The 24,560-nt window shown below is 37.7% G+C and overlaps 2 protein-coding genes and 1 long non-coding RNA gene across 3 annotated transcripts in view; 2 read left to right on the top strand and 1 right to left on the bottom strand.

Annotated features, from left to right (window-relative positions):
* LOC106491065 (nardilysin-like) overlaps positions 1-10,862 on the top strand; it is a 41,942-nt gene extending 31,080 nt beyond the window's left edge. Inside the window, exons 22-31 of the mRNA XM_013950597.2 lie at positions 1,035-1,197; positions 2,726-2,757; positions 3,056-3,194; positions 3,720-3,767; positions 4,259-4,311; positions 6,006-6,089; positions 7,150-7,240; positions 7,728-7,844; positions 8,419-8,508; positions 9,157-10,862. Coding sequence (XP_013806051.2) covers positions 1,035-1,197; positions 2,726-2,757; positions 3,056-3,194; positions 3,720-3,767; positions 4,259-4,311; positions 6,006-6,089; positions 7,150-7,240; positions 7,728-7,844; positions 8,419-8,508; positions 9,157-9,354 — 1,015 coding nt within the window. The 3' untranslated portion in view covers positions 9,355-10,862. The remainder of the gene's footprint in view (positions 1-1,034; positions 1,198-2,725; positions 2,758-3,055; positions 3,195-3,719; positions 3,768-4,258; positions 4,312-6,005; positions 6,090-7,149; positions 7,241-7,727; positions 7,845-8,418; positions 8,509-9,156) is intronic.
* Positions 10,863-12,469: 1,607 nt separating this feature from the next.
* Positions 12,470-20,006, top strand: LOC136992566 (uncharacterized). The gene is made up of 4 exons (XR_010884932.1): positions 12,470-12,960; positions 16,473-16,516; positions 17,506-17,604; positions 19,924-20,006. It is a non-coding gene; the product is annotated as an uncharacterized lncRNA (long non-coding RNA).
* LRP8 (LDL receptor related protein 8) overlaps positions 18,574-24,560 on the bottom strand; it is a 181,556-nt gene continuing 175,569 nt past the window's right edge. The window contains exons 15-19 of the mRNA XM_067301274.1: positions 23,358-23,510; positions 22,479-22,715; positions 20,357-20,425; positions 19,944-20,116; positions 18,574-18,875 (exon numbers count right to left, since the gene is read on the bottom strand). Of these exons, the coding sequence (XP_067157375.1) occupies positions 18,837-18,875; positions 19,944-20,116; positions 20,357-20,425; positions 22,479-22,715; positions 23,358-23,510 (671 nt within the window). The 3' untranslated portion in view covers positions 18,574-18,836. The remainder of the gene's footprint in view (positions 18,876-19,943; positions 20,117-20,356; positions 20,426-22,478; positions 22,716-23,357; positions 23,511-24,560) is intronic.

The following is a 24,560-nucleotide window of genomic DNA, read 5'->3' on the forward strand; positions in this document are numbered from 1 at the left end:
GGGGTCATTCCTCTCCCACCATCCCAGCCCAGCTGCCCTTTGGTTCCTTCTAATTGCTAGTGGGCTCAGTTCACAAACATTTAATTCTCTTTCCTTATCAGTCCCCCTCATTCTCCCTGGAAGAAACTTTATTTATACTTTGATTATCATTTACACAGCTTTTGTTCATTTGTTTTTCTTTTTAAAAATACGGTTAAAGAGAGAAGAGGAGATACTCAAGGCCTGATGCTGCTGACACAGGGATAAGTTGATCAGTTGACAAAACTGACATTGTGTAAGATCAGTGTCAACCAGCAAAATTTCTGCCTGATCCAGAAATCTGCCTGATCTTTACTGAAGTCAGAGCTTTTTTGTAGCCCAAAAGAGCAAAAGATACCTAGAATCTTCTTCAAAAGACTGCATTAATAAAGCTCTTGAGAAAAGACAGTATTTTGTACTGTATGAATATAACCTGACATCTTTCTTGATATTCTTTGGATCTGATGATGTAAATATTCTGATAGCACCGTGTGATGAATTTCTTAAAAGAGAAAATGTTAATCAAAATAATACAGGGCTGTAGCCTCCTGACCTGTAGGAGTAGCTAGATGTTGCAAACTATGCCTAGGTGCCTCAGGAAAGAGGGGACCTTTGCATCAAATAATTATATATATCATTATTAAGTTAGGTAGTTTACTAAACATTCCATTGTGTATTGCAAAACCAACTCCACCAAAAAGGCAATCACGTGCTAAATGTCATCTCTAGAAACACAACATATTGGAGGGTGTATAGTGGTTGTCTTTTGTCAGATCACTTTTACTCAGTCCAGTTTCTCAGCAACATGTGCTGTTTTTCTTTCTCAATGGTTGGCTCTTTGGTGTCAAATATTCCTGCAGTGACACTGATTGATTTTCTTACCAATTTGTTTTTCATTGCAACCAGACCTTCCAATATGTTGTAGTCTAATCTACTCCACTGCTTGCCACAGTCGTGAAGTGCATTTCTGAATTAAAATGGATTACTTTTTGTTTGTTTGTTTGTTTGTTTTGTAGAGACCTACATCATGTAATTTTGGAGCATGGCAAGTGGTCTCTGATAGACAAATACAGGAGATTAATGAAGGGACTTTCTGCAGAGTCTTTACTGTCCTTTGTTAAGGCTTTCAAATCACAGCTATTTGTGGAGGGTTTAGCACAAGGAAATGTAACATATCAAGTAAGTATTAAGCTCAATGGTGAAAGTTTGGACTCTGTCTTTTTTTTTTTTTTTTTTTTAGTAAAATACCTATGTTTTAAAAACTACTACTAACCATTTTGACAGCCTTATTTTCTACTAGTATTTTGGCACATCCAGGTGACATGAGAGTGCCAACGTAGTCTAGAATACTTTGCTCTTTTACCCCGTATTGTCTAAACACAAGTAGTTGTTCTATGCTTCAAATATGGTTTCTGTGGTGTATTTAAGAATCAGAAGTTGTTCGCTCTATACTCTGCTAGTCTTGTATTTCTAGTGGAATCATTCTAACTGTGCAGCTATTGATTTTTCTTGCTACATTTGTAGTGTAAGTACAACCCAGTGATAGGATTGACTGCAGCAATACAGCTTAACATCCTGTTATCATTCTCAGAATTCATCTGTCTGTCTACAGGCGTAAGTGATAGCTAGCCGTCTGATGCAGACCAGAGGTCTTCGCTTTTAAAAAGCTGGTCATACCAAGGTTTTGCCCCTGATAGACTTGTACAATACTGCCTCTACTTCTCACTAGGCATGCAAGTTTGCTGTTCTTACAACAGGAAAGCAGTTTTGTAGAAACTTTTGCCAAAGTGTTTTATTAGAATTAGAGGCTCTGGTAATTTCAGAGGTGTTCTTGTGGGATGCTGGCTTGAAAGTTAAGCTGAAGATTTGGTCATAACTATCATAGAGTTAAAATGTGTTTTGTGCTGTTGGTAATGCAGCATTTACTTACCAGGTAGTCACCTACCTCCTTCTGCTGTTCTGTTGTTCTCTTATTTGTTGTCTTTCCCTCAACTGGAGCTGGAGTTTCTTTTCAAGCACAGGCATACCTTGGAGATATTGCAAGTTCGGTTCCAGACCACCGCCATAAAGCCAATATTGCAATAAAGCGAGTCACACGAATTTTATGGTTTCCCAGTGCATATAAAAGTTATGTTTACACTATACTGTAGTCTATTAAGTGTGCAATAGCATTATGTCTGAAAAAACAATGTACAAAATGCAACACAGAGTGAGCACATGCTGTTGGAAAAATGGTGCCGATAGACTTGCTCAACTCAGGGTTGTCACAAACCTTCAGTTTGTAAAACAAACAAACAAACAAAAAAACAGTATCTGTAAAGCGCAATAAAATGAGGTATGCCTGCATTTCATCATCATCAAATGCAAGACAGGGTACTTCTCTAAGTTTCTTGTATCTGGTGTGCTATCTGCTTAAAGTGTATTACACTGTCTATATCTTTCATGGGTTCTTTTCTTGCTCATACATTGTCCATGAGAGAGGCTCCCAAGCAAGAAATTATATTGGTGAGCTTTTTCCTTCTGCAATATAGAATAGAGCAGACCCTTTTGTCACCTTTGAGAGACTTGGAACTTGGCAAACCACTGGATACAGGAGTACTGGAATAACATGGCAAAGCCAGGCAATCTGTTCTGAATGTTGCAGAATGCATTGGGACAAATAATTCCCTTCTCCAAAGTTAAACTAAGTTTATACTTTCTCTCCTAGGAAGCAAAGGATTTCCTGAGTTATGTTGTGGAGTGAGTATCTGTTTGATTCCTGTACAATTCCCCTTCAGTTATTCTTTTCTGGAAGAGAGGAGTTGTCTAGGGTGGGAAGAATACTGAAAGCAAAATTGAAATTCCTTGAAGACATTTAAGTATATATCATGATAATATTGAAAGCTTCTATTTTTTTCTGTTCATTAAATAGGAAGTAGTTTTAAGGGGAGGGGAATGATGCTGAATTGACAGCATCTGGATTGTGAAGCCTCGTTCTGTGTGTTTTGCCTAAGATGTGAGTGTATGTTTGACACTTTGCTGTTTTTACTCCCTTCAGAAAGCTTCAGTTTGCTCCTCTGGCCCATTCCTTCCCTCTTCAGTTCCGGGTGGTGGATTTGCCAAATGCGCACCTGCTTTGTAAGGTGAAAACTCTTAACAAAAATGATGCCAACTCTGAAGTAACAGTTTATTATCAGGTAATGTACTAGAGATTTGCACATAATCATAATTTGCACATAATCATTTATATTGGTAGTTTGCTGTGCAGTCACAGTTTAAAGAGCTATCATCACAGAACCATCAAGAAGCAGAACCAGCCTGTGTGATCACTGTGCAGGGAAAGTGGTTTGAATTATAGAGAGTCTGTAAGCACACTCCCAGTGCACAAGAACTACTTTTTTGAGACTTACTAAAATCCTTGATGAAATTACAGCCTATATTATTTTGTAAATGATTATTTTGAATATGTATCTTTTTCTTTTTCATGTGTCATCCACTCCAGTCTTGGTATTGTCACCTTTCTTATCTTTCTTGCCATCAATTTTTCCTGCAGTTAGTTCAAGATAGTCTTTCCACTCATGCAGTGGATTCAAAATGAAATCATTTGCTTTCTGCTTTGGAGGCGTGATGGAAAACCAGAAGTCATTGGCTTACTTTCATGATAACTTACTGAGCAGTTAATGCTGAAGACCATCCAGGCTGGATTTGTTTGTTTGTTTTAGGCTGGTGCAAGGAGTTTAAGAGAATGTGTTCTTATGGAGTTGCTTGTGGTAAGTTCTGACCTTTCCTAACAAATCTTGAATGCTTACTGGGACTTGTATAGGCTGCATTTGTATTCTATGCGATGTCTGTGCTTGGAAAAATAGTGGTTAATATTAAGATGGCCATAACTCTAAAGACATGTATATTTGTTATATCCTACTACCACTTTCCTAATACAAGTACTTGGGACTATCCTGGTACTTCAAATAATGCGCTGTTTCACTTAAAAACAAATAAATAAAAATTTTCATTATAAAATGTAAGTGCTTGTGAAGGTTAATCTCCTGTCTTATCCTGTTGCAGGACATAGATTTTTCCCTGCGTTAATTTCTTCCTAGGACAGTAAGGACAGGAGGATTTGTTTGAGTTTAGTGGTTCTAGTCCCTTCTTCCTTGATTTGACGATGCTTGTCTATGGGGTATGAAGCAGTTTGGGTATGGTAAAATATCTACTGTTGTACGCAGGAGTACATTTTGACTAAATTCAGGCTGTATTTCAGACACACATGGAGGAGCCTTGTTTCAATTTCCTGCGAACCAAAGAAACACTTGGGTAAGCTCATTGCTGGGAGGTATAGCTCCTTTCATCTGTTTTTTCATCAACAATTAGTCCCATATACCTTGTTGCTATGGGAAACTGTTACTGTGTGTAATTCCTGCAATAGCATAGCTGTAAGTACAGAGTAATACACTACAAACAAATACAGCATCATCACAGGATATTTCTGTCACAGCTGCTCAATTAATTTATCTAGGTCTACAGATGGGTCCATTTCCTACCTTTAGTCGCACATAAATGGAGCCTCAGGTGGTTTCCTATCTGTGTTTATTTGCATTATGCACAGTTTGAATCGAGGCCAGGGTTCATATTTTGAATACTCTTCCTTTTCTAATTTAGTTGCTTTGGTACCCTGTATATAGCAGTTACATAAGCAAAACTTCTGTAAGCTGATAACATGCCTGAAGAAAGAGATCTGTATGTTATGGGTGTCCATATAAGCTATGATGCTTAAGATACCGGTGTTCATTTGTTACTATATTCTGGGTAGACGGTGGTAGCTAAGGCAAAGGAACAACCTCAGTTGTCTTCTGGGACTGAGAGACAAAGCCCTATGTTTTTCTCTATTAGTCTGCAAGAGACAAGGTAGTTCTTGATCAGAGTCCATACTGATAGTTCTTAAAGAACTTAAAAAGACCCCTCTCTTGCCCTCCCTCCCTCCCCCCCCCCCAAAAAAAAAAGAAGGAAAAAAGAAAATTCAGATTGTATCTCTTGTTTATAGGGCTCATGCCTCACCACTTTGGGGTGGAGCTCATATTCAATTGACCTCAAAATGGCTAAGGTATTTGAGATTTGGCCTTTCCTGCAAAGATGACCAGTGCTCATAAACAACAGTCTGTTGAGGCATCTCTAATGTTTGAGAGTTGGTCAGGTACAGACATTATCAGAATAAGTTCTGAAAGGTAGACATAGCAGAAGAAGGTTGCATTTCTTCAGGAGAAACATCAAGCTGTTTTCTGTCCGTGCTTCCTCCTCCACACCTGGCAAATCTCCTGGGTTCCTTAAGTGTCATTCCTCAAGAAGCTGGCAGCCTCAATGATCTCTTATGCATGGTGTCCATTTCTGTGTTTGTCCCTGTGACCATCAGACCTGTAGAGGGAAATGTTAGGTGCTGTCAAAGAGTTTTCATGTTTTTCTCAGACTGTAACCTGTGGGATGGCAAGTGTCAGCTGAGAATTCCACAGATAACAAACTAACTTAGCTCTCACTGAGAGGTTAGATATCTTTCAATATTCTTAGTCTCTAAATCAGAGATAAGAATATAAGAGCCCCAATCAGACTGTCCATTTTAACCTGCAAGGTTAACCAGCATGGCTTCAACTATGGTATTCGTTGACTGCAGGTGCCTAAAACAAAGTTTCATCTGGGTTGGTGAGAGCCCCACTTGAACCATTTGTGGTCCATTTTGTAATTTCTTACATTAAATTTACAGGAATTCTCAGCAAATCATTATCTAGGTCTGTTTATAAAATATTTAACAAAGCTGCAAAAGAGATTAACTGGGCTTAGAAAAAGTAGTGTCTCTTAGTATTTAAATTTGTATTTTAGTTAGCTCCTCAGGAATCTTTGATAATGGCATCCTTACTGAAACTTCAGGTCTAAGTGTTGGTACTATTCTTATTTGGTTGTTACGGATTGTGGATATAAAGTGATTTGTGCTCATGAATTCCCCCCGCCTTTCATTTAAGCTACCATGTGTACCCTGCCTGTAGAAATAATTCTGGGATCATTGGATTTTCCATTACTGTAACAACACAAGCAACCAAAAATAAGTAAGTCTTATTAATTTAAGAATGGTTTGGCTTCTAGTGTTTCCAGCTGGGGACTTTGAGGTTCAGAGCTGGCATGTGCAGACCTGCACATACCGGGACTGGATATTTGTTACAGGAATTCTCAGAATGTATTTAATCAATTAGCTGAACTATTTAAGATTCCTTGTTCTTACAGTGCTTGTGTTTACAACTACAGCTATTTATTATACAACTCTTGGAAACTTGTGTTTATCTGTCAGTCTTAGAAGAGAAAATAATTTTACACAGTTCTTTAAAATCTCTGCTGCATATACTCCGTCATGTTTTGTAATGTTAATATTACACAGACTGTTAGCATCTTTCCTTTTTATTCCTTTTTGTAAACAGGTGCTCTTTTTTTCCCCAAGTCCATTACCCTTAAAAATTTTTTTGTTTCTCTTTGTTTGTTAAGAGTCTGATACTGACAATAAAGAACAGGTCTGTGAGAACAACACAACTTCCCAAAATATCTATTTTGAAATTATTAAACTATTGATTTTTTTTTTTCAAACTGTTTTTTTTAGCACTGTTAGTGACTTTGCATGATGCTTTTTGGGTGATGATACTTCTGTCTGGTTTGAAGACTGCTACTGTTTCATAGAAGAGGTTTGCAGTTTCACACAACCGTCTTTAAAGGAAGAGCAGAAGTTAAACATGCCAGCTTCAATATCTTTCTCATTCAGCTCACAGTGATATGATTAAAAATACCGTGTGGACAAAGTGGCTTTATTGGATATTGCCTTTAAGCAAGGGAGTATGTATTTATCAGAGAAAGATGCTCCAAAAGAACTACAGAAGACAACTGAGAGGGGTAGGAAAGCCAGGCACAGGCATAGAAGTGGTAGTACAGTAATTGCAATCTAGAGATAAAGGTTTTTGGTCAGGTGTTGCCTGAAAGAGGCTTAGAACTGTGAGAATTTTCCCTCTGCTAACTGAAAGAACACAGAAGACCCCAGGTTTGATATAGGAGAGTTTTGAATCTGAAAGGTAAATGCATTGTCTCTAGTTTCCTTTCTTCTTTTCTTCTTTTGTCATCTTTCAGTTCTGAATTTGTTGACAAGAAAATAGAAGAATTTCTTTTGCACTTTGAGGAAAAAATGAAGCTTTTAACTGAAGATACATTCCATGCTCAGGTAATCAGAAAGAAGCAACCTAGAACACCTCCAAGGAATGACGGTGTTCCTCTTTAATTTATTGAAAAACAAAGCAGGCAGCCTGCTTGGAGAGGAAGAAAGAAAAGTGATACTGTTTCTGTTCCTACTTTTGTTTTGGGACTTCAGCTGGAGAACGGAAGAACATTTTTTGAGACTTGCCCCATAACTGAGCAGAGGATACTTAGATTTTTCTCTTATGGATTTTAATGCTGTTTTTCCTACAGTGCAGGGCAGTACTGGATTCAGGGGGTATGTTCAGCTTGTTCAGGTGTCTCAATAGATGTCAGTGAATCAGAACTTAAGACAGTTGCCCCAGCTACAGATACCATTCATTGCAGTAAACATTACTACTGATTGATTTTAATACATTTGACCAGCAGCCTAAGTTAATTGAACTCTAATCATACTTCTTTTCTAGGGTTCTTGGCTTTCCTGTAAGAGTATTAATAAAAGTGTATTTTTACAGGTCAATTCTCTGATCAATATTAAAGAATGTGAAGATTCTTCTCTTGGTGAAGAAGTGGATAGAAATTGGAATGAAGTGATGAGTCAGCAGTATCTTTTTGACAGGCTTGCCTGCGAGGTAGAGTTTAATTTGAAATTAACTCACTTGCATTCTTGTATTTTACTAGCCCTTTAGATTTAAAATACACAATGAAATCCTGATCCATTAAAGTTGGAGATAACTTCCTACTGGCTTCAGAGGGGCCATTATGTTATCTGAATAAATATGCTTTTTGAATAGAAACCATAATATTATTTCAACAAATGGCTGAAACAAACCAAAATGATTACCCATGTGTTATAAAGAATAAGCATCTAAACTAATCTTTTGAGTGAGTCTTTCAGGTTTTGAAGGCATTGTCCAGTATTTTTCAAAGTGAATAGTGGCTATAATTCAGATCTATTTCACAGAATTTGGGGAAACTCAATTTAGTTCCACTTGCTAAGCACTGGCTAGTAGTTCTGTCAGAGACTGCTGCTGTCAGAGCTTACCATTTAGCTATTAGGCTCATATTTGGTGCTGGAGTTCATAAATTTGAAAACATAAGGCTTGTAAAGATGTTTAAAGTGGTCCTTAATGCTAGCAATCAGATTGCTTTTAAAATACCAGTGCAGTATTTGGGAACTCATAAAATGTGCTTTTGTGGTTTTAGATTGAAGCATTAAAATCATTTACCAAAGCAGACCTGGTTGAATGGTTCCAAACTCTCAGAGGAAGTTTTAGAAAGATACTCAGTATACATGTAAGTAAATCTGTAGTCAGTACTATGTTAGAATATTTTCCTTTACATCTTTCCTAAAATGAATTAATAATGTGACTTTCATAATTAAATTCCAAGACCTCACCTTTTCTTCTTACCCATGTCCTGGGACTTAAGCATTTTTAAAATGGACTCCTATGAAAAAAAGTTCAAAATTTTAAATTCTGAAACGTAACAGTTGAATGCTGCAATTAAAAATATCACTTGCACTGGATGTCAGTCTCTGAACTCCCACTGCTACTTAAAACCATAACTTAAGAACTCTGAAAGTTGCAGAAAATGTATGAAATTCTGTAGCAGTTTTTATCCCTGTAGTTTTCAAGAGTGGGAATAGTCTCATCAGCTTGAGCCATCTAAATGTTAGACGTGAATTAAGCTGCTTCTGTCATAAGTGGGGAGAGACTCATCCAGAGGCAACTACTTCCATTTTCAGACAGGGAAGATGAAGCACTACCTGAAAGTATTGTCTATTGACTAGAAAGGGAGCCTAGACTACTAATTTAGAATTCTGAGTCCTAATGAATTCAACTCATAATGTTTTGCTAAACTGACTTATAAAATATGTTTAAAGCTTAGTTTGGATTTTTTACCATCCACTTCTTACTGTTTTTCTGGCCTTTGAATTTCCAGGTGGTTGGATATGGTGAGCAAGAACAGGACTCGGAGTTTGCAGCTGTCTTAGATGTTCAGCGTTCACTGCTTGGTGAACTCCCTCAGCTTACTTTCTTACCCCCTTCTTCTTATATGAAAAATACTGCTTTCATCAGGCACATCAGCGATTTCACATTAAGCCTGAACCTTCTCCCTTACCATAAGATATTAAAATGAGTTTTAGCTCCTCTTCTGCACGCTGAAGTCTTGTTTAAGTAATTTGCAATTTGAGAACATTCCAAATTATTTAGATTCAATAATGGAATTTGTATTATCAGTGAATTTGGGTAAGTTCATTCTTCATTATTATAAAGATTAAGGAACAGAGGCATGAAAGGTGTGTAATTGTCCAGTATGGCTCCACATGGAACCAGAACTGCTTTTGAGATGCATGAACTGTTTGTTCATATAGACAATATGTCTGATTAACTTCAGTTATTGTAAAGTATTTTTAACACAGTTTCTATGTGTTCTGTAGCAAAATAAGACAGAATGATTAAGGAAAAAAAAAAGCAAATATGAGAAATTATTCATCTGATCATCAGAACTGTCATACTAGATCAGACTAACTTCATCTACCCCATCTCATTTCTGAGAGCCAGTAATGGGTGCTTAGGAAAGAGTTCAAGAACAGTGAATATATGGAGTAATCCTTGCCTGCTATGTGCCTAGCTTTCAGCTTTTTAGTTTAGATGCTTTGTGAGCCAGAAGGTGCATCTGAAACACTGTGCTTCATAACCACAGACAGACCTGTACTTTTTGAATTTGAGTTACTGACTAAAAATTAATTTACAGTTAACCCTCACAAGATATTGTTGCAGTGGGCTCCACAGTTTGTTTATTCATTCTGTGAAAAGTGTTTTCTCTAACATATTTTGAACCTGCTACCTGAATAAATATTACTGCATGCCTCCAAGTTCTTGTATTGTGAGGAATGGCAAATAATTATTCTCTAGTGCTTTCTTTGCACATTAATGATTTTAAGTGTATGTCCTGTATAGCCTCTCAGTTGTCTTTTTCTGAGTTGAAGCCTGGAAAAATGTAAAAAGTCTCTAGATCATCCTTGTTGCCTTTCTCAGTATCTTTTCTAGTTGCATTAGGCTTTTTATGAGATGGGAAGATCAAAGTTGCATGCAAAATTAAAAAACTTGTTCACCATCGGTTTCCTATACAGGAACATCATAATAGATGCTGTTGACCTCACCTACTCTTTATTGGGCTTTCAGCTTCTGATGTGTTTGAAAAAAATTTTATTATTAACTTTTCTCACCACTTTTATTACCTTTGATGCTTTTATTAACAAAGTAATACAAAGTCAGTTCATGAGGGTCAGGCTTTTAAATGTGTACAAATTTCAGACCTTGCTAATGCATAAGAAGCTATAAAAGATAATTGAATGTAAATTTCCAATATATTCTGTCAGTTTTTCATTACTTCTGGAAGTCTAAAACTTAGCCTTTGTAAGAAAATTGCTGTCATCAAAACTCGTATCTATACATTACTTTCCAAGTATTGCTTATCTTCTAAGCATTATTGCAAGGTTATCTTTGTTTAGATCTTATTTATGCCTGTGCCTTATTAGCAAACTATCTAGATTCAGGGATTTTTCTTAAATGTTTGGTCATAAGGCTTTCCATTGTTCTTTAGGTGTAATGGCTTAAATTAAATGAATGTATATGCTTTCAGCTTAGTCCCAGTGTGTGAATATATGCATAAAAGTAAATTGCTACAGTTGGAACTAATTAATTTCTTGACTGGCAGACTCAGCAGATAAAAACCCTGAACTGGGTCATTTAAAATATCTTTGTTATTTGGCCTCAGTTACTTGGCCAAGCACTGCAACTGTAACCTCTACTCTTCCACCTAAATTTGCAGCCTTTAGACTAGGGCTACAGAAATGAACCCAGGTGTAGACAAGGAAAATATTTACCAAGTTGGCCTTCTATATTTGCTGTAATCCCGTATAATCCATCCATTTAACTAGGTTAGGATCTGTCAAAATATCTGGGAGGCTTGCTTCTTACATTATCAGAACTTCTAGCCCATTTATGAATATGGCTGCCTTGTCACGATTGAAAAGATCACAATGGTTTCCTTAATAGTGAGAAAACCCTACCAAGTAGCAGCATGTAGTCCCTTAAAATGGTCTCCTAGTGATGTACACAGTGAAATTTGAATGTGAATGAGTGCTGCAAATAATTTGAAAAAGGTTTATTTTATTTTTTTTAATCATTTTCATGCTCATTTGTTTCTGTGAGGCATAGTTAGAGATCAGTTGCAGTTACAGGTTAGCTGTACTAAGCTGTAAGATCTAAGAACATAGCCTTAACTATTGCTTAGGGTGTGGGTTTTTTATTTATTTATTTATTTTTCCTGGGGGATGCTACCACCAGCTGTCTTAAAAAAAAAAAAAAAAAATCTAATTTCATCACGCTGCAGTATATGGCCTCACTTCTGGGGAAGTCGTTGTGAGGTAATGAGGTAATATCTGTTGTAGTCCTGAAGCTAACTGAGGACTGTGTTTGACTGTGGCTGCTACTGTGAAATCAAAGCCACAAGTTCATGTTTAGCTGTGTAACGCCTGGTTCAGTACAACCCGCATCTTGACTGGGGAGCCTGTGTCTGTAGCTCTACAAGTAAAATGAAATGCTGTAGCTCAGTGGTCTGTTCATCTCCTACTGACCAAGGAGCAACAAGCCTGGTAAACTATTTGCTAGGTAGCTCTCTGTCACTCCTGTGTTGAAGAATGTCAAATCCCATTTTCTGTTACAGGGACTTGAAAATATTTACTTAAAGACACAGGTCTGCATATTTTTGTCCTGTAACTAGGAAGGCCAATGTATGCCTACCCTCCAGCTCCTCCCCCACTGTAGCAAATTAGGGCTTATGCTCTTTCTTTATGTGCAAGAGCTCAGTCCTGCCTCTAGCCCTGGACAGGCTGGCACAGAATTTGAGAGCTCTGGTTCACCCCAGATTTACCATATTTCACTTCATTGTGTGATGGCAGTCTTTGCTAGGACATGCTTGCTACCAGCCTGCAGACGATTCTCAGCGGCAGGGAATGCTCTGAGGTCCATTTCTCCTGCAGTGTGGACCAGGTGCATCTCCACAGCTTGAGTCTGATTAATATTGGCTTACTGTGTTGACTGTTGCCTTTTCCTCAACTAGGTCCCCTGGTAAACAGCTTACCAGTCTGCAGCAGGAATGGCTGGTGCTTTCCTCAAGCTGACCGAGAAGTTCCTTGGTAAATGACCCAAGTTCCAGGGTGAGGCTTAGATGTTGTGTGAAGGACCCTCTTAATGCCATCTTTAGAAACTTGGCACCCTGTATATTGCAATGCTTCTCTAGTAGTGATCACCTCCACCAGCAGCTTCTTTTCAGTATATTTGGGATGGGTCCTTTTTTCTTCACAAACTTGATTCAGCGTTACACCTTAACCAGCCAGCAATGTGCTTGTTTCCCCCACTCCCTCCTGCCCAAACGCCTTGTAGTCTTTCTGTAAAAGTCTTGATGTCAAAAGAACTGTCTTTTTCTGTTAACGAGCCCTGTCCTTTCAGAAAGAAAACCTCAGACTTAGTAGACTGGCTAGCTGATAGAACCATGGAAATATGATCATTTGCAAGTTATTTCAGGAACACACAGCTGCAAAGCTGGAGCCCCAATTTTGTCATCCGGATAATCCACAACAAACTCAAGCACTGCTGAAAGCAACTCTGTTAAGCTGTCACCTGGTACTTTATCCATGCCTTCATCAACCAGTATGCGGTTCCCAGGGCATCCAAGGTCAGTGCAAACTCTTAGAGTGCTCCTGCAATACTGCTAGAGCTGGTTTTGAATAAAGGCCAGCAGGACTTGCAAAGTGCATGTGCGTGTGTGTGTGTGTTTTGAGCTGGCCACAGGCCACCCAGTATGGTAATGTGCAAATGGATTATGATGAATCTAAAAGGTGCATCTACTTAAGAGTTGAAGGAGTTATGCATTCTACATATAAATTCACTTTCTCTGTTGCCATGTTTTTCCCTTTGAATTGCTCTAAGACTGAGACCCTCCCATTAGGAGACAACTGAAATTGGTGCTGGGTATGCTCCACTGTAACATACCAGCCATGAAAGAGTATGCTGTCTATATATTTTTGCACATGTACACACACACCCCCACACACCCCCACACACCCCCACACACCCCCACACACCCCCCCACACACCCCCCCTGCAAAGACAAAAGGTAGCTGGTGTCATGACCATATTATATGTGCACCAACAGTCTAAAGGTATATATGAATTATCAGCCTTACTAGATTATTTAGTGGTATTGCTTCTGCTTCCCTTCACCTTTTTTTCTTTCTGGAGCCTTTGTAAGATGGAGCATTGTTGAGCAGAATCTTGGAGTGAGTCAACTTGCAGTGAAAAAAACCTGCAATAATCCATGCTTGTAGCCACCTTCTCGAAGGGAAGGAAGTAAAATAGGAAGCCAAATTTAAAGCTATTTCAAAAGTTAAAGTAAAGGACTGATTTGACAGAGAGCAAACCTAGTGTGAGGAAATGAGCACATATGGCAGAAATCTAATGTAAACAATTTACACACATTATATAAACACTAAGGAAATTTATATGCATAAGTATAGTTGTACTGCATCTTAATGAAGGTAGTCAGCACAGTATTACTCTGGATTATCTCATAAAGTACAGTTACTATGTGTAAAAGTGTGTTTTTTTTTTTTTTTCTTTTTTAAGTTGATATATAATTAATTCTATTGCTAATACACTGTAAGGTTGAAAAAAGAAACCTGAAAAAAATACCTGCTGTTATAGCAGATATATCTCAAAGGCTCAGATAGGTTTGGGATTCTTTTCTGAGCCTCTGCCATTCCCCAGCCCCCTGTCCCCCCAGTCAGTGTTTTTGTGCCACGATATTACTTTGCTATGATATTTAACCAAAATGGAGAAATATTTTAAAATAAGACAAACTTAGTTAAACAGAAAAAAACAAACCACTAGCAGTACATAAATTCTTATTAGTTTCATAATAACTATTTTCATCTGAAAGGTCTTCACTACTTGCCTGTGTTCGTTTGGGGAGGAAAAAAATGACTGAAAGTTAATAAATACACCACTTCAAAAGGCATCAAAACACAAACCATTTAAAGGTTGTATAGTCTGTTGTCTTCAGTGCTCCAATTCATCATGCTGCTGTGACTATATTCTGCAAAATTCCTGGGGTAGGAAAAAAGAATGCCCTTTTGAGGCACATTTTGGTGTTCTTGGTTTTCAAGAGGTACGTAATCAATGGATATTAGTGTTTAAGGCCAATTTATTGCACTGGCTAATGACTGAATTTAAGTTATGCAGTAGACTTCCCACAAAGACAGACCAAAGAGGACATACAGCAATAACTAAAAGTAAGTCTTGTAAACATTTGACTGCATGCTCAAGCTTCTCACCGCTCTGGGAAAGGCAGTTCTGGGGAAGAAGTTCATATAAGATCCACCCCTACTGTCCATTTCAGGAGATGCTGCCAGTTATCCATCCTCTGTTCATAATATCCTTGTTTCTCATCTATGATTTTATTTTTGCAAGAGACAGGGAAGAGGGAGTTAGCTAACTGCACTGTTATTACTTGACTTGCTAAAGATTACGTTGCTCATGGTCTCCAACTTAAGCTACCATTGTACTGTCTAGTAAATTAGATCACTTTTTGGCTTAATTTCCATAGAAGAGCTGGATTGTTAGTCTGTAAGAAAAGTTAAGACTACCTGCTGTGATTCCAGGAATAGCAGTGCACCTGTTCTTTTTGTGGGTGACAAAAGGGGGCATATTTGGTTGAAACATGTTTTTCAGCATCAGTAAATGTGGTTTACCAAAAGCTGTTTAAAAGAAATTGAGTAGTTTGCAACTAGTGCTCAAATAAAATAATATGTCATAGTTAGGGTTAAAAGTGGCACCATTTTGTAGTATGTGCCATGTCATTTTGAGACAAAAATGTTCTCACAGTGGGTAAGGACCAATGTAATTACACCGCTGGAGTTTTTACTTGCTTATTCCTTTTAGTTACATCACAGCTATAATTGTTTAGCACAGATAAATATAATGAAACAGGCACTATTGCTCATGTGTTTTGAAGATGATAAAAACCTAAGTGGCAGAGGAAGATGATTCAGAACAAATTGGTCTGTCCATGTGCATGTAGAATAGGAAGTATTTCAGTGTTGCCATTGTGAAGCTGCAGATGCTGAATACAGATTGAAACTGTAAAGAGAGCAGCAAACTTACTTATACAGTAACGCTCCCAAGTCCTGCTTTGGCTTTGGACAACTAAGAGCTAAGGAAACCCAAAATATGATACAGTACTAGCTCTAGGACAGCATTTAAGTACTATAAAGTAATTAGTTCAGGAGGCCCAGATAAAAAAATTTAATCTTTCTATAGAAACAGTGCACTGTTTTACAAATGTATTCATTTGGTTTTCAGTAATTCTTATTTATGTAAGTAAGTACAGCAAATGTTACATAGAGCAGATCCCTCCCTCGCCCCTCCCTGGTCCTTTTATCCATAACATAAAAACTGAAACACAAAAGGCACCAAGCAAGAACGTACTCTAACAGAACTTCAATATGACAAGACAGAGATCAGAAATGATTACAGTGTTAAATATCATCCTAACAATCTGAACCATTATTTAAAATAATTAATTTCTTAAAAAACAAATTTGGTGTTTGACTTTTCAGTAGTTATAAATCTGTAAAGTTTGAAATCAACACTGCACATTGAATTCATTTACAATGGTTTGAAAAAAACTGCAACCTTTTATACATGATTTTTTTTACAGGGGTGTGTGTGTGCGTGCGTGTATCTTTAAAAAAGTATCAAAACTGTAGAACTTTCAAATATATTTACATTCTTCTGTTAGTTACAGTGTTATCACATACAGCCTTTTCTCAGTTTTTTTCTTCATGCACACAGTGCATGGATTTGTAGAAACAGAGCTTCATACCTTAAAACAATAATTGGTATCTCAATAATTTTTTCACTGCCTTAAAATCTAAAATTTGAATAGAAGGATGCTTGATTACTTATCTATTGCCTATATAGGCCATGGAGTGAATATTTTGAGGGTATGTATTATTACCATAATGCATACTATATAGCTCTTTAGACACTTTGTTCCTTTTCTTAGTCAAGAATCATTACAGTGTGAATTTTTCCTTTAAAAAAAGATCATCTCCAGGCTGAATTGCTTGTATTTACTTGAATATGAAAGCTTAGACTGATGTAAGCTTTCCCTAGCTTTTTGTAAAGGTCTAGGACCCCACATGAAGGAGGTGCTGGTCCTTCATGCAGTGGTAAGTGTATATACTTCCCACAGACTTTACTTTGATTCTAATGGTCCCTGAATCCAAGCTTTATTTCCTTTATCAGTGATTTTGGATTGGGATCTTTGACATGCAGATGTGCAATACCACAGAACTGGGATCTTCAGTACACTAGCAGAGGTGCCTGGGAATTTTATCTCATAGAATGAAATAAGAACGAACAGTGGGTTTTCCACAATGTGCAGAGGCAGCTTGCCCAGCCACATAGTCACTCCGTGCTCACAGCAGCTAGCCAGGACACAGAGAATGACAGAAAGCAGTGCTGGAAATCGGTGAGCCTCTGCTGGATGGACTAGGTGAAAAAACACTAATTTGGAGATGGCCTCACTTTTGTGACTAGCTGTCTGGAAAAAAAGTAGGAGAGCATGAAGCTGGCCTTCAAGGAGAAGGAATTGCACCTGCTGATAAAGAGATGCAATGGTTTTAATAGTGAAAAACAGGGAGCTTGTTGAACCTGAACACAAAGCTTAACTAGTGTCCTCTATTCCAGTGCACAGTCCTTGAACACTCTCTGGAGGACTGAAAGGAACCAGGCAGTAGTTGTGTAGAAAAGGAAAACCTGTATGGCAAAAGAGATGTCATTCTGTATTTTTCCCTCCTAAATCAGTATCTCTGAATCACAAAAATAGCACAAACATTACATTCCTTAACAGAAGGAGACCGTAACAAGCTCTGCCAATAAATGAGTACATGTAAGAATTCCCTGACTCCCTGCTGCTGCAGAAACAGACAGGATTATGTAAACTATTTTGATCTTTATTATGTTTTGTTCCCTCTAATTATATCTGGAGAAATAATGCATAGTTTGGATACCTTTGTTACCTTGGGAGAGAATGGTTTAACAGCATTGTGTTGCTGAGGACTGGCAGGAGAAACAGTTTGGGAACAATAGGGAAAAGGCATTTATCATGCATGTATCAAATGTGTTCACCTTTGTTCTTCCTGTGGATTTTTTTCAGATAGCCTTATCAACACCCTTTGAATTCCAGGAATCAGCTATGAATTGGTCCGTTAACCTCCTTGCCTAGTGCTCTGTTGTATGTCAGATCTGCTATGAGGCAAGTTTCTCCATTCGTATTCATTTGTAAGATACTTGCTGAGCTTCAATGAATTTCATGTATGGTGAATTGAGACACTCAATAGCATCTCCTAAATTTTGACTCTTCAGTAAGAATAGGGGGAAGAGGGCCAGTAGGAAAGGAATCAACTTTTGTTACTGTGTCGTTCCCCCCCCTTCCCCCCCCGATGAGCCATATGAGAATGCTCACTTTGGGTGTATGAAAGTATATGACTGAATCTTTGTTTCTACTAACTCTAAGCTAATTTAAGAGAGGTGTGAGATTCCCACTGGGGAAAAGCATTTAGATTTACATCTAAAAAACAAGCAAACAAAATACCCTAAACCAAATTTGTGCCAAGCTGTAAAAAGCAACAAAACAAAAAATGGGCACTGTAGGAGTTTCTCCTCACTGAAATGCTGTAAGCAATAGCTCTTCAACTATAAAAGCATTGCGGAGGAATGTGGAAGACTGGAAAATGTAAAAGCAACCCCTAGAAGACAGCTTTGAAAACCAGAGTTCTGTTTGTTACGGGAGTGCTTCATTCACCAGCTATCCCACAGTACAGCTGTTCCTTACTTAGTGTCTTTAGATTTCAAAGCAAATTATTCAAACATCCTGTAGAAATTCAATTATCCCTAATTTCAATAAACTTAGGCTAGTAGTTTTAAAATATATGTATATATTTATATATATGTATATATTTATATGCCTATATATCTATCCAGCCTAGATAGATATAGACACAGATAATCTATGCACAGCAAGCCAAACATACAAAAAATAAATACTCTCACCCCTCTACTATATTTACAGAACAGATCTTATAATCCAGATTTTGTTAATAAATATTTCTAAACTGCCTGTACAGAATTTCTTTTACTTATGTTGATGGATAGCCACAAAGCATATTCAACATATTTACAAAGTATCTATAAATATAGTCTTAAAATAAAGCAATAGCTACTGAACCTTCAGCCTGGCTGGTTATGTACATTGAGTTAGTAGCCCAGCAGTTGCTTATTCACTATCACAAATGGGTAGTGCAACAAGTTAAAATGTGTATAAAAGATTATACATACAAAACTCTCACATCCTTTGGATGTTTGCAGTTCATTATAACTTTGTGGTTACCCTTCAGCAACATAAATAATGATTAAAAAGAAAAAGTGGGTTCTGTGATCCAAAGCAAATTTGTTCAGTGCATTCTGTGCGGAGCAGCAACTTCATCCTCATGGCAACCCGTCATCTTCTAGGCTTAATGCTACACGCTGTGGAGGAAGAAAAACATATTTGAGAATAAATTTTAAAACTTGTGAATTTTGATGGCATTACAACCAACTTATGATGCTGTTGCTAAATTTATTTTCTGTTTAAAAAAACCCAACTCATTGCTGTCTCTAGTGTAATGGGGACAGAAATCCATTTTAAGCACTGATTTTTTTCCCCCAAACAGGGCAACTAACTCAAACTTTCCAACACCTCTTTAGTAACACTTCACTTGTCTGTTACACAGATAAAGTTTCTTATCAGGTATGACACCTTCTCCAGGATGATCTTTAGTAGGGTTTTCACATAATACAGGACATTATCTAAAGTGCTTGCCCTCCTATAGAAACTCTGTTGCCTTCATTCACTCCGGGATCTATGTGCTCTCTTCTAAAAATACACAGCAGTTACTATTGCCAAATGCTTCATCTCACCAGGGCTACTTCTTAGAGGGAGGCTTCCTTAGAGACAGGCAGCTGCATAGAATAGGTTCTCCTTCTTGTGGCAGGCTCTGGTGCATACATGGGACTTGCTATCAAAATGAGTGTTTACTTTTTATAATGCTTCATCTTGTCAACCTTAACTCCTTACAGAATCTCACTCACTCCTCCCTGTGGGGGATATGGCTCTTACTTGCACTGTTATATTATAATGGAAACACGATTTCTCCCTGGATTGTAGAGAAATCCAAGTTATCCTTAAAATAGTCTAGGAACGTGGTAGCAATCTAAGCACAGTAACATGGAATCCAGTAGAGGATAAGAAACCAGCTGTCACATATTGAGCTTTTGAGATAGCTAGCTTTACACTTGCTAGTGTACTAGGTATATTGATTAGGACAATTATTCTTCATTTACACATGATACCATACTATATAGACCACTATATTCTAAGACAACAACATGAGCTGCATACAAGTTTAGGCTTCTGCCTACTCAAAGATTGTAAAGTGCTATTTTTTTTGTAATTATATTGCAAATAACCAATGATGTAATCAGCTGAAAATAATTATCTGTCTTAACTCTCAACAAAATTATTCTTCTCCTTCAGCTGTTTCCTCAGGTACTTACTGCTGGATAGACGTGTCCAATTTGGGCAGTCCGCCCAATATGGATTTCATCTTCATCTTCCTCTTCTGTTGTCTTCCTATACACTGGATTATCAAAGTTCATGCTTTTAGTGTTCTTCCGTTTCCAGTTTCTCCAGATGAGGTATCCCCCCATGCACAGCAAGCCAATGACCACTGAGGAAAGGGGAGAGAGAAAATGCTATTAGGCAGCTATGGCAGGGGCGGGCAGGAATCCAAGTGTATATTCCCCTGTAGATGTCTGTGCTTGTACAATTTTCTCAAAGCCAGACTACTGTGCCCCATTTCAGCAGTTTCTGTACTCTTCCCCACCCCCAACCTAGAAAATCAGAAGAGTATATTTACAGTAACATTGCGGTATAATTTTCCTTCAAAGTTTAAATCAAATCAACTTACCAACAGGAATGACAATTCCAATAACAGCTGCTGTCACAGTTGAATCAAAGCCTTGACCGTTATTTGCATCTGTAATTACAGAAGTAATTCTGATCATAGAAATCATTTCCTGTGTTTATAACCATGGGTAAAGAATGCTTAATGTTAGTAACTACATTGTTCTGCCCATCAGGAAGTTTTGTAAAAAAAATAATCAGGAAGAAGGATAAAAAACAAAGTATGTACACACAAGTCTGGAATAAACTGAACTGTCTCTGCCTAGGAAGCAAAACCAGCCAAAGATTCAGTGTGTGGAAGCTTCAGTTACAGACTGGCCATAAAGTGCTATTACACAAGCAGGATTACAAACTAGACACTGGGAGATTGTGGTCAGTTAAGGGAAGTGCTCAGTACAGTATTATCAGATAGAGAAGCTCTAGCCAAAAATGAATAAATGACTATATTTGTGCCTGCAATTTTCAAGCACAAAAAAGGAGGTAAGTTTTAAAAAACTTCATATTTCCATGCAAGTACTGGGGGGACTATAGATAGCGCTCTTAAAAGTCCACAGTAGAAAACCTTCTAGTACTGACACAACCAGTGATTTATTGAGTTGGCAGAAGAAGAACATAGTTCAAAGCTGTCTGCACAGCTTTTTGTTTAATTTTTATTTTTTATTTACAGGTAAGGAGTTAGTCAACACATATATCACTGGTTGCTGCAATCTGCCTCAGCCTGCAAGAACCACCTTAAAACTCAACTTGGTATTGTACTTACCAGAGAAAACTAATAATAATAACAATAACAATAATAATAATAAACTATTTATGTTTAAAGTTATATACTTCAAAGTGTTTTTTCTGTGCTCTTATCAGCACAGACACTATTTGTTTGTGCCAAAATATCAGGAATTCAGAGAAGGAGAACTAACTGTAGTTTGTCTTACAAGACACCAATTCATGGAACTTAAAAGGTAATTTATCCTTTTAAATAATTCCTGGTGGCAGGTAGGTGTACTGTATAGTTATTTACCTAATAATAAGCCAGACTATTTCAAACATGGACAACTATAGCATCTGGCTTCCATGACTTATTAAAAAGTTAATTATTGCATTTGAAAGGAAATTTGCACAAAGAAAACTTATGAGAATAAAGTTTAGAAACCAAAATATGCTACAGAGTGCACTACATCTCTATTACCTCAAATAGGCACCCTGCTCAAAAATGAGATTATAGATGGTTTATTTTTGCTTTCTAGATGCAATGGAAACTGCCTACTCTGCTCAGTGAAATGTTAGGAAAAACTAATGTTTTATTCTATTATTGTATTTAGAGCAATCTAAATCTGTTTGAGGTCTTGACTGACAGTCTTGAAGAAGAAACTCTTCTCTCTGGACTAAAATTGGTTTTGGAAAAGCAGTTCAGCTTTTCTGCTTTGCCTTGACAGCAGGAGGATCACCTATTAGCACTGAGATGGTAGGTTGCTATTTCATTACTTACTCATTATTTAGGGAGAACATTAGAAGAGCCTATTAGTGCTCTCTGTTGAGATACTTTTGTGATAGATTTGTAGTGCAAAACTTCATCAAACATATGTCATGGATGACACCACATTAACTTGCAGAGCACAACCAAGTAAAGCAGATGCAGCTTCACTTGGGCTGCAGGAACGCCAAATGTCCAGCAGGGCTAAAGCTGAACCGGAGGCATCTTTCATCCAGGACTGGCACTGGATCAGAATGATATTTAGTTAAACAAATGATTAAAATAGGTGAAGCAGCTGTAGAATCTTCCATATTAGGGTATGCAGTGCTAAAATCGGCACTAAAGCTGGACTGAACTGGTAGTATCAGGCATACGGGAAGATTAGTATGAATTCTCAGGGCCTCGTCAATAGAGTCAGCTTTTCATGTGTAGGATAAGAGCCTGATAGGAGTTCCTCAACATCCACAGCAACTGGAATCACATCAGCCATTGCAACAGAGGCGCTTGCATAAAGAACATCTGATTTTTCCCTCTACATGACAGGATGTCCATACATCTAACCTGTCTACAGCTCAGTTAGGTGAGATCTCTCATCAGTGCATAGATTTTTGTGATAATGTAAATCTAGAAAAAGAAAAGAGGAACCTGATTCTCTTACAGTGCTGTGATAAATTGCTGTTTCCAGTGGTCATCTCAGAGTCTATTAGGATGGATGTGGTTGGAGGTAAATGAAAACTTGGGATAGTAATAGCAGCTTCTGATACGGTTTTGGGGGCGACTTCAGTGGTGTTGCTGGCCCTGCCAATTACAGTTGCAATAGCCGTGGTAGAAGTAGTGGCAGTACGAGATGCTGTGGTTGTAGAAACCAGTAGAGTAGTTGAAGTAGCTGGAAGATCTGAAAAGCAAGAACAACCATGAAATCTGGTAAAAGTAAGTACACAAAGCAAATCGCAAATGGTAATATAAATCTGGAGAGGACTGTGATGTTTAGTGGTCAGAAACAGAAACCGAATTCCAATTCTATTTGCCAGGTAGTCAGACTACCTATAGTTCTCTACCTACATCTACAGAAATTATTTCCTGAACTCAGGCTTAATTTATTAATAGTTATAAAGGACTCTGAATGGAAGGTAGTTAAGACAGTTCAAAACCTTACTATTTTTGAGCAGGTACTGAATTTGCACCTGAGACCTATTTGCATGTTAGGGAAAAATTACATTGTAAACACTATTCCCTTCAAGGTATTATCAGCAATGATTGTGGCCTCTAAAGATCCAGTATCTATACAGCACTAATGTGGCAAATTTTAATGATTTACTCAGCATTCACATTTTTAGTACTGGGCCTCATCTCTTTTTTCCTCTTCATGCTGTATCTTTTTCTGGTTAGGCTTTCCAGAATACTTAAGTTTTCAATAAAGAAGACCACAATGCTGTGTTCAGAAGCCAGGAAGTATGTGGTTTACAAAAGCTATTTACAAAATGTGCTGTAAATACGGTTTTGTTTGAATGGTGCAACACTGAGTGGTTATATTTACCTTTGTAGCATTTTTTCATGTCAGGACCCAGCCACATGTTGTCAGGACAGGCACATGTATACTTGGGAGAATGAGGAGAGATCTGAGGTGCAGGCAGACACAAATACTCACAGCCTCCGTTTGGTTGGGGGCTGAGCTCACAGGAATCTGGAGCTGTTCAAGGATGGGAGAAAAGATAAGTTATTTTTCTAATTATTTATTTGTTGTTTTTGGCAAAGAAACATCAGCTTCTTTAACAAGCCTTTCTTCCACTCCCTACCTCAATTAATCTGTCTGCTTAATCATCTTTACAGTTTGGAGTACAGTGAAACCTAACACACCTACTTTAAAAACTGTAAAGAGAGATTAGCAGATAAAAGTTTAAAAGGCCTTGCGGGGCTCCATTTGCCTTTTTGATCAAAGGTACTCATTTAGAAGCTAATGGTCCAAATACAACACAGTAAAGATGGTATTTGAATGACTTGTTGATGACTATTAATAATAATTTAGAACATTCACAGACTGTTTGCTGATGCTGCTGAAGCAGGAGAGCATCCTTCATCCAGCTGTACGTTCCCTCACAAGTAACAGCAGCTAGAGACAGGCCTTTTTTTTTTTCTTTGAACTTTTCTCATGCTGAATTTCACATAGGGAGCCAATTTCTGCCCCAAGATATCTATTGTTTTTAGGCATTTTCTTCAGGCAATCTCGCCAGATTCTCTCTGCTGCATCAGGAGGTATAACTACGGTATGTGTTGCCTGATGTATACAGTCTTTATTTTAAGAAGTTCAGGTAACAAATGCCATGAAAATGTGATGGCCAGGGCTTCAGGGCTGGCGGTAGGATCCCAGAGGGAACCAGGTAACTTTCCCAGGTTGCTAGGCTACGCTGAAGTCAGTGTCTCTTCATCGTCACTGCTATTGTTGCTGAAGCTAGGAGGTGAATGCCATTACGCATATGCTTACCTTGCTGCAATTATAGTTGCAGTACAGCCAAAATATATAATGAATGGCAAGCATCAGAGAGATGAGAGTAACTCCCTGTTATCAAAGATGCTAATTAAACAGCTATTAACAAGTTGGATACTTTTCAATAAATGCTGCTGCTGAATTAATTATGCAGGAACTTAAAACATCAGGCACTGATTTCACATTATTACTTGTGCTTTCTCTCTCATCAAGAACCATCAGGAGGCACTTCATTTACTAGCTCAAATAACTGTG

Source organism: Apteryx mantelli, chromosome 8, assembly GCF_036417845.1.
Source record: "Apteryx mantelli isolate bAptMan1 chromosome 8, bAptMan1.hap1, whole genome shotgun sequence".
NCBI lineage: Eukaryota > Metazoa > Chordata > Aves > Apterygiformes > Apterygidae > Apteryx > Apteryx mantelli.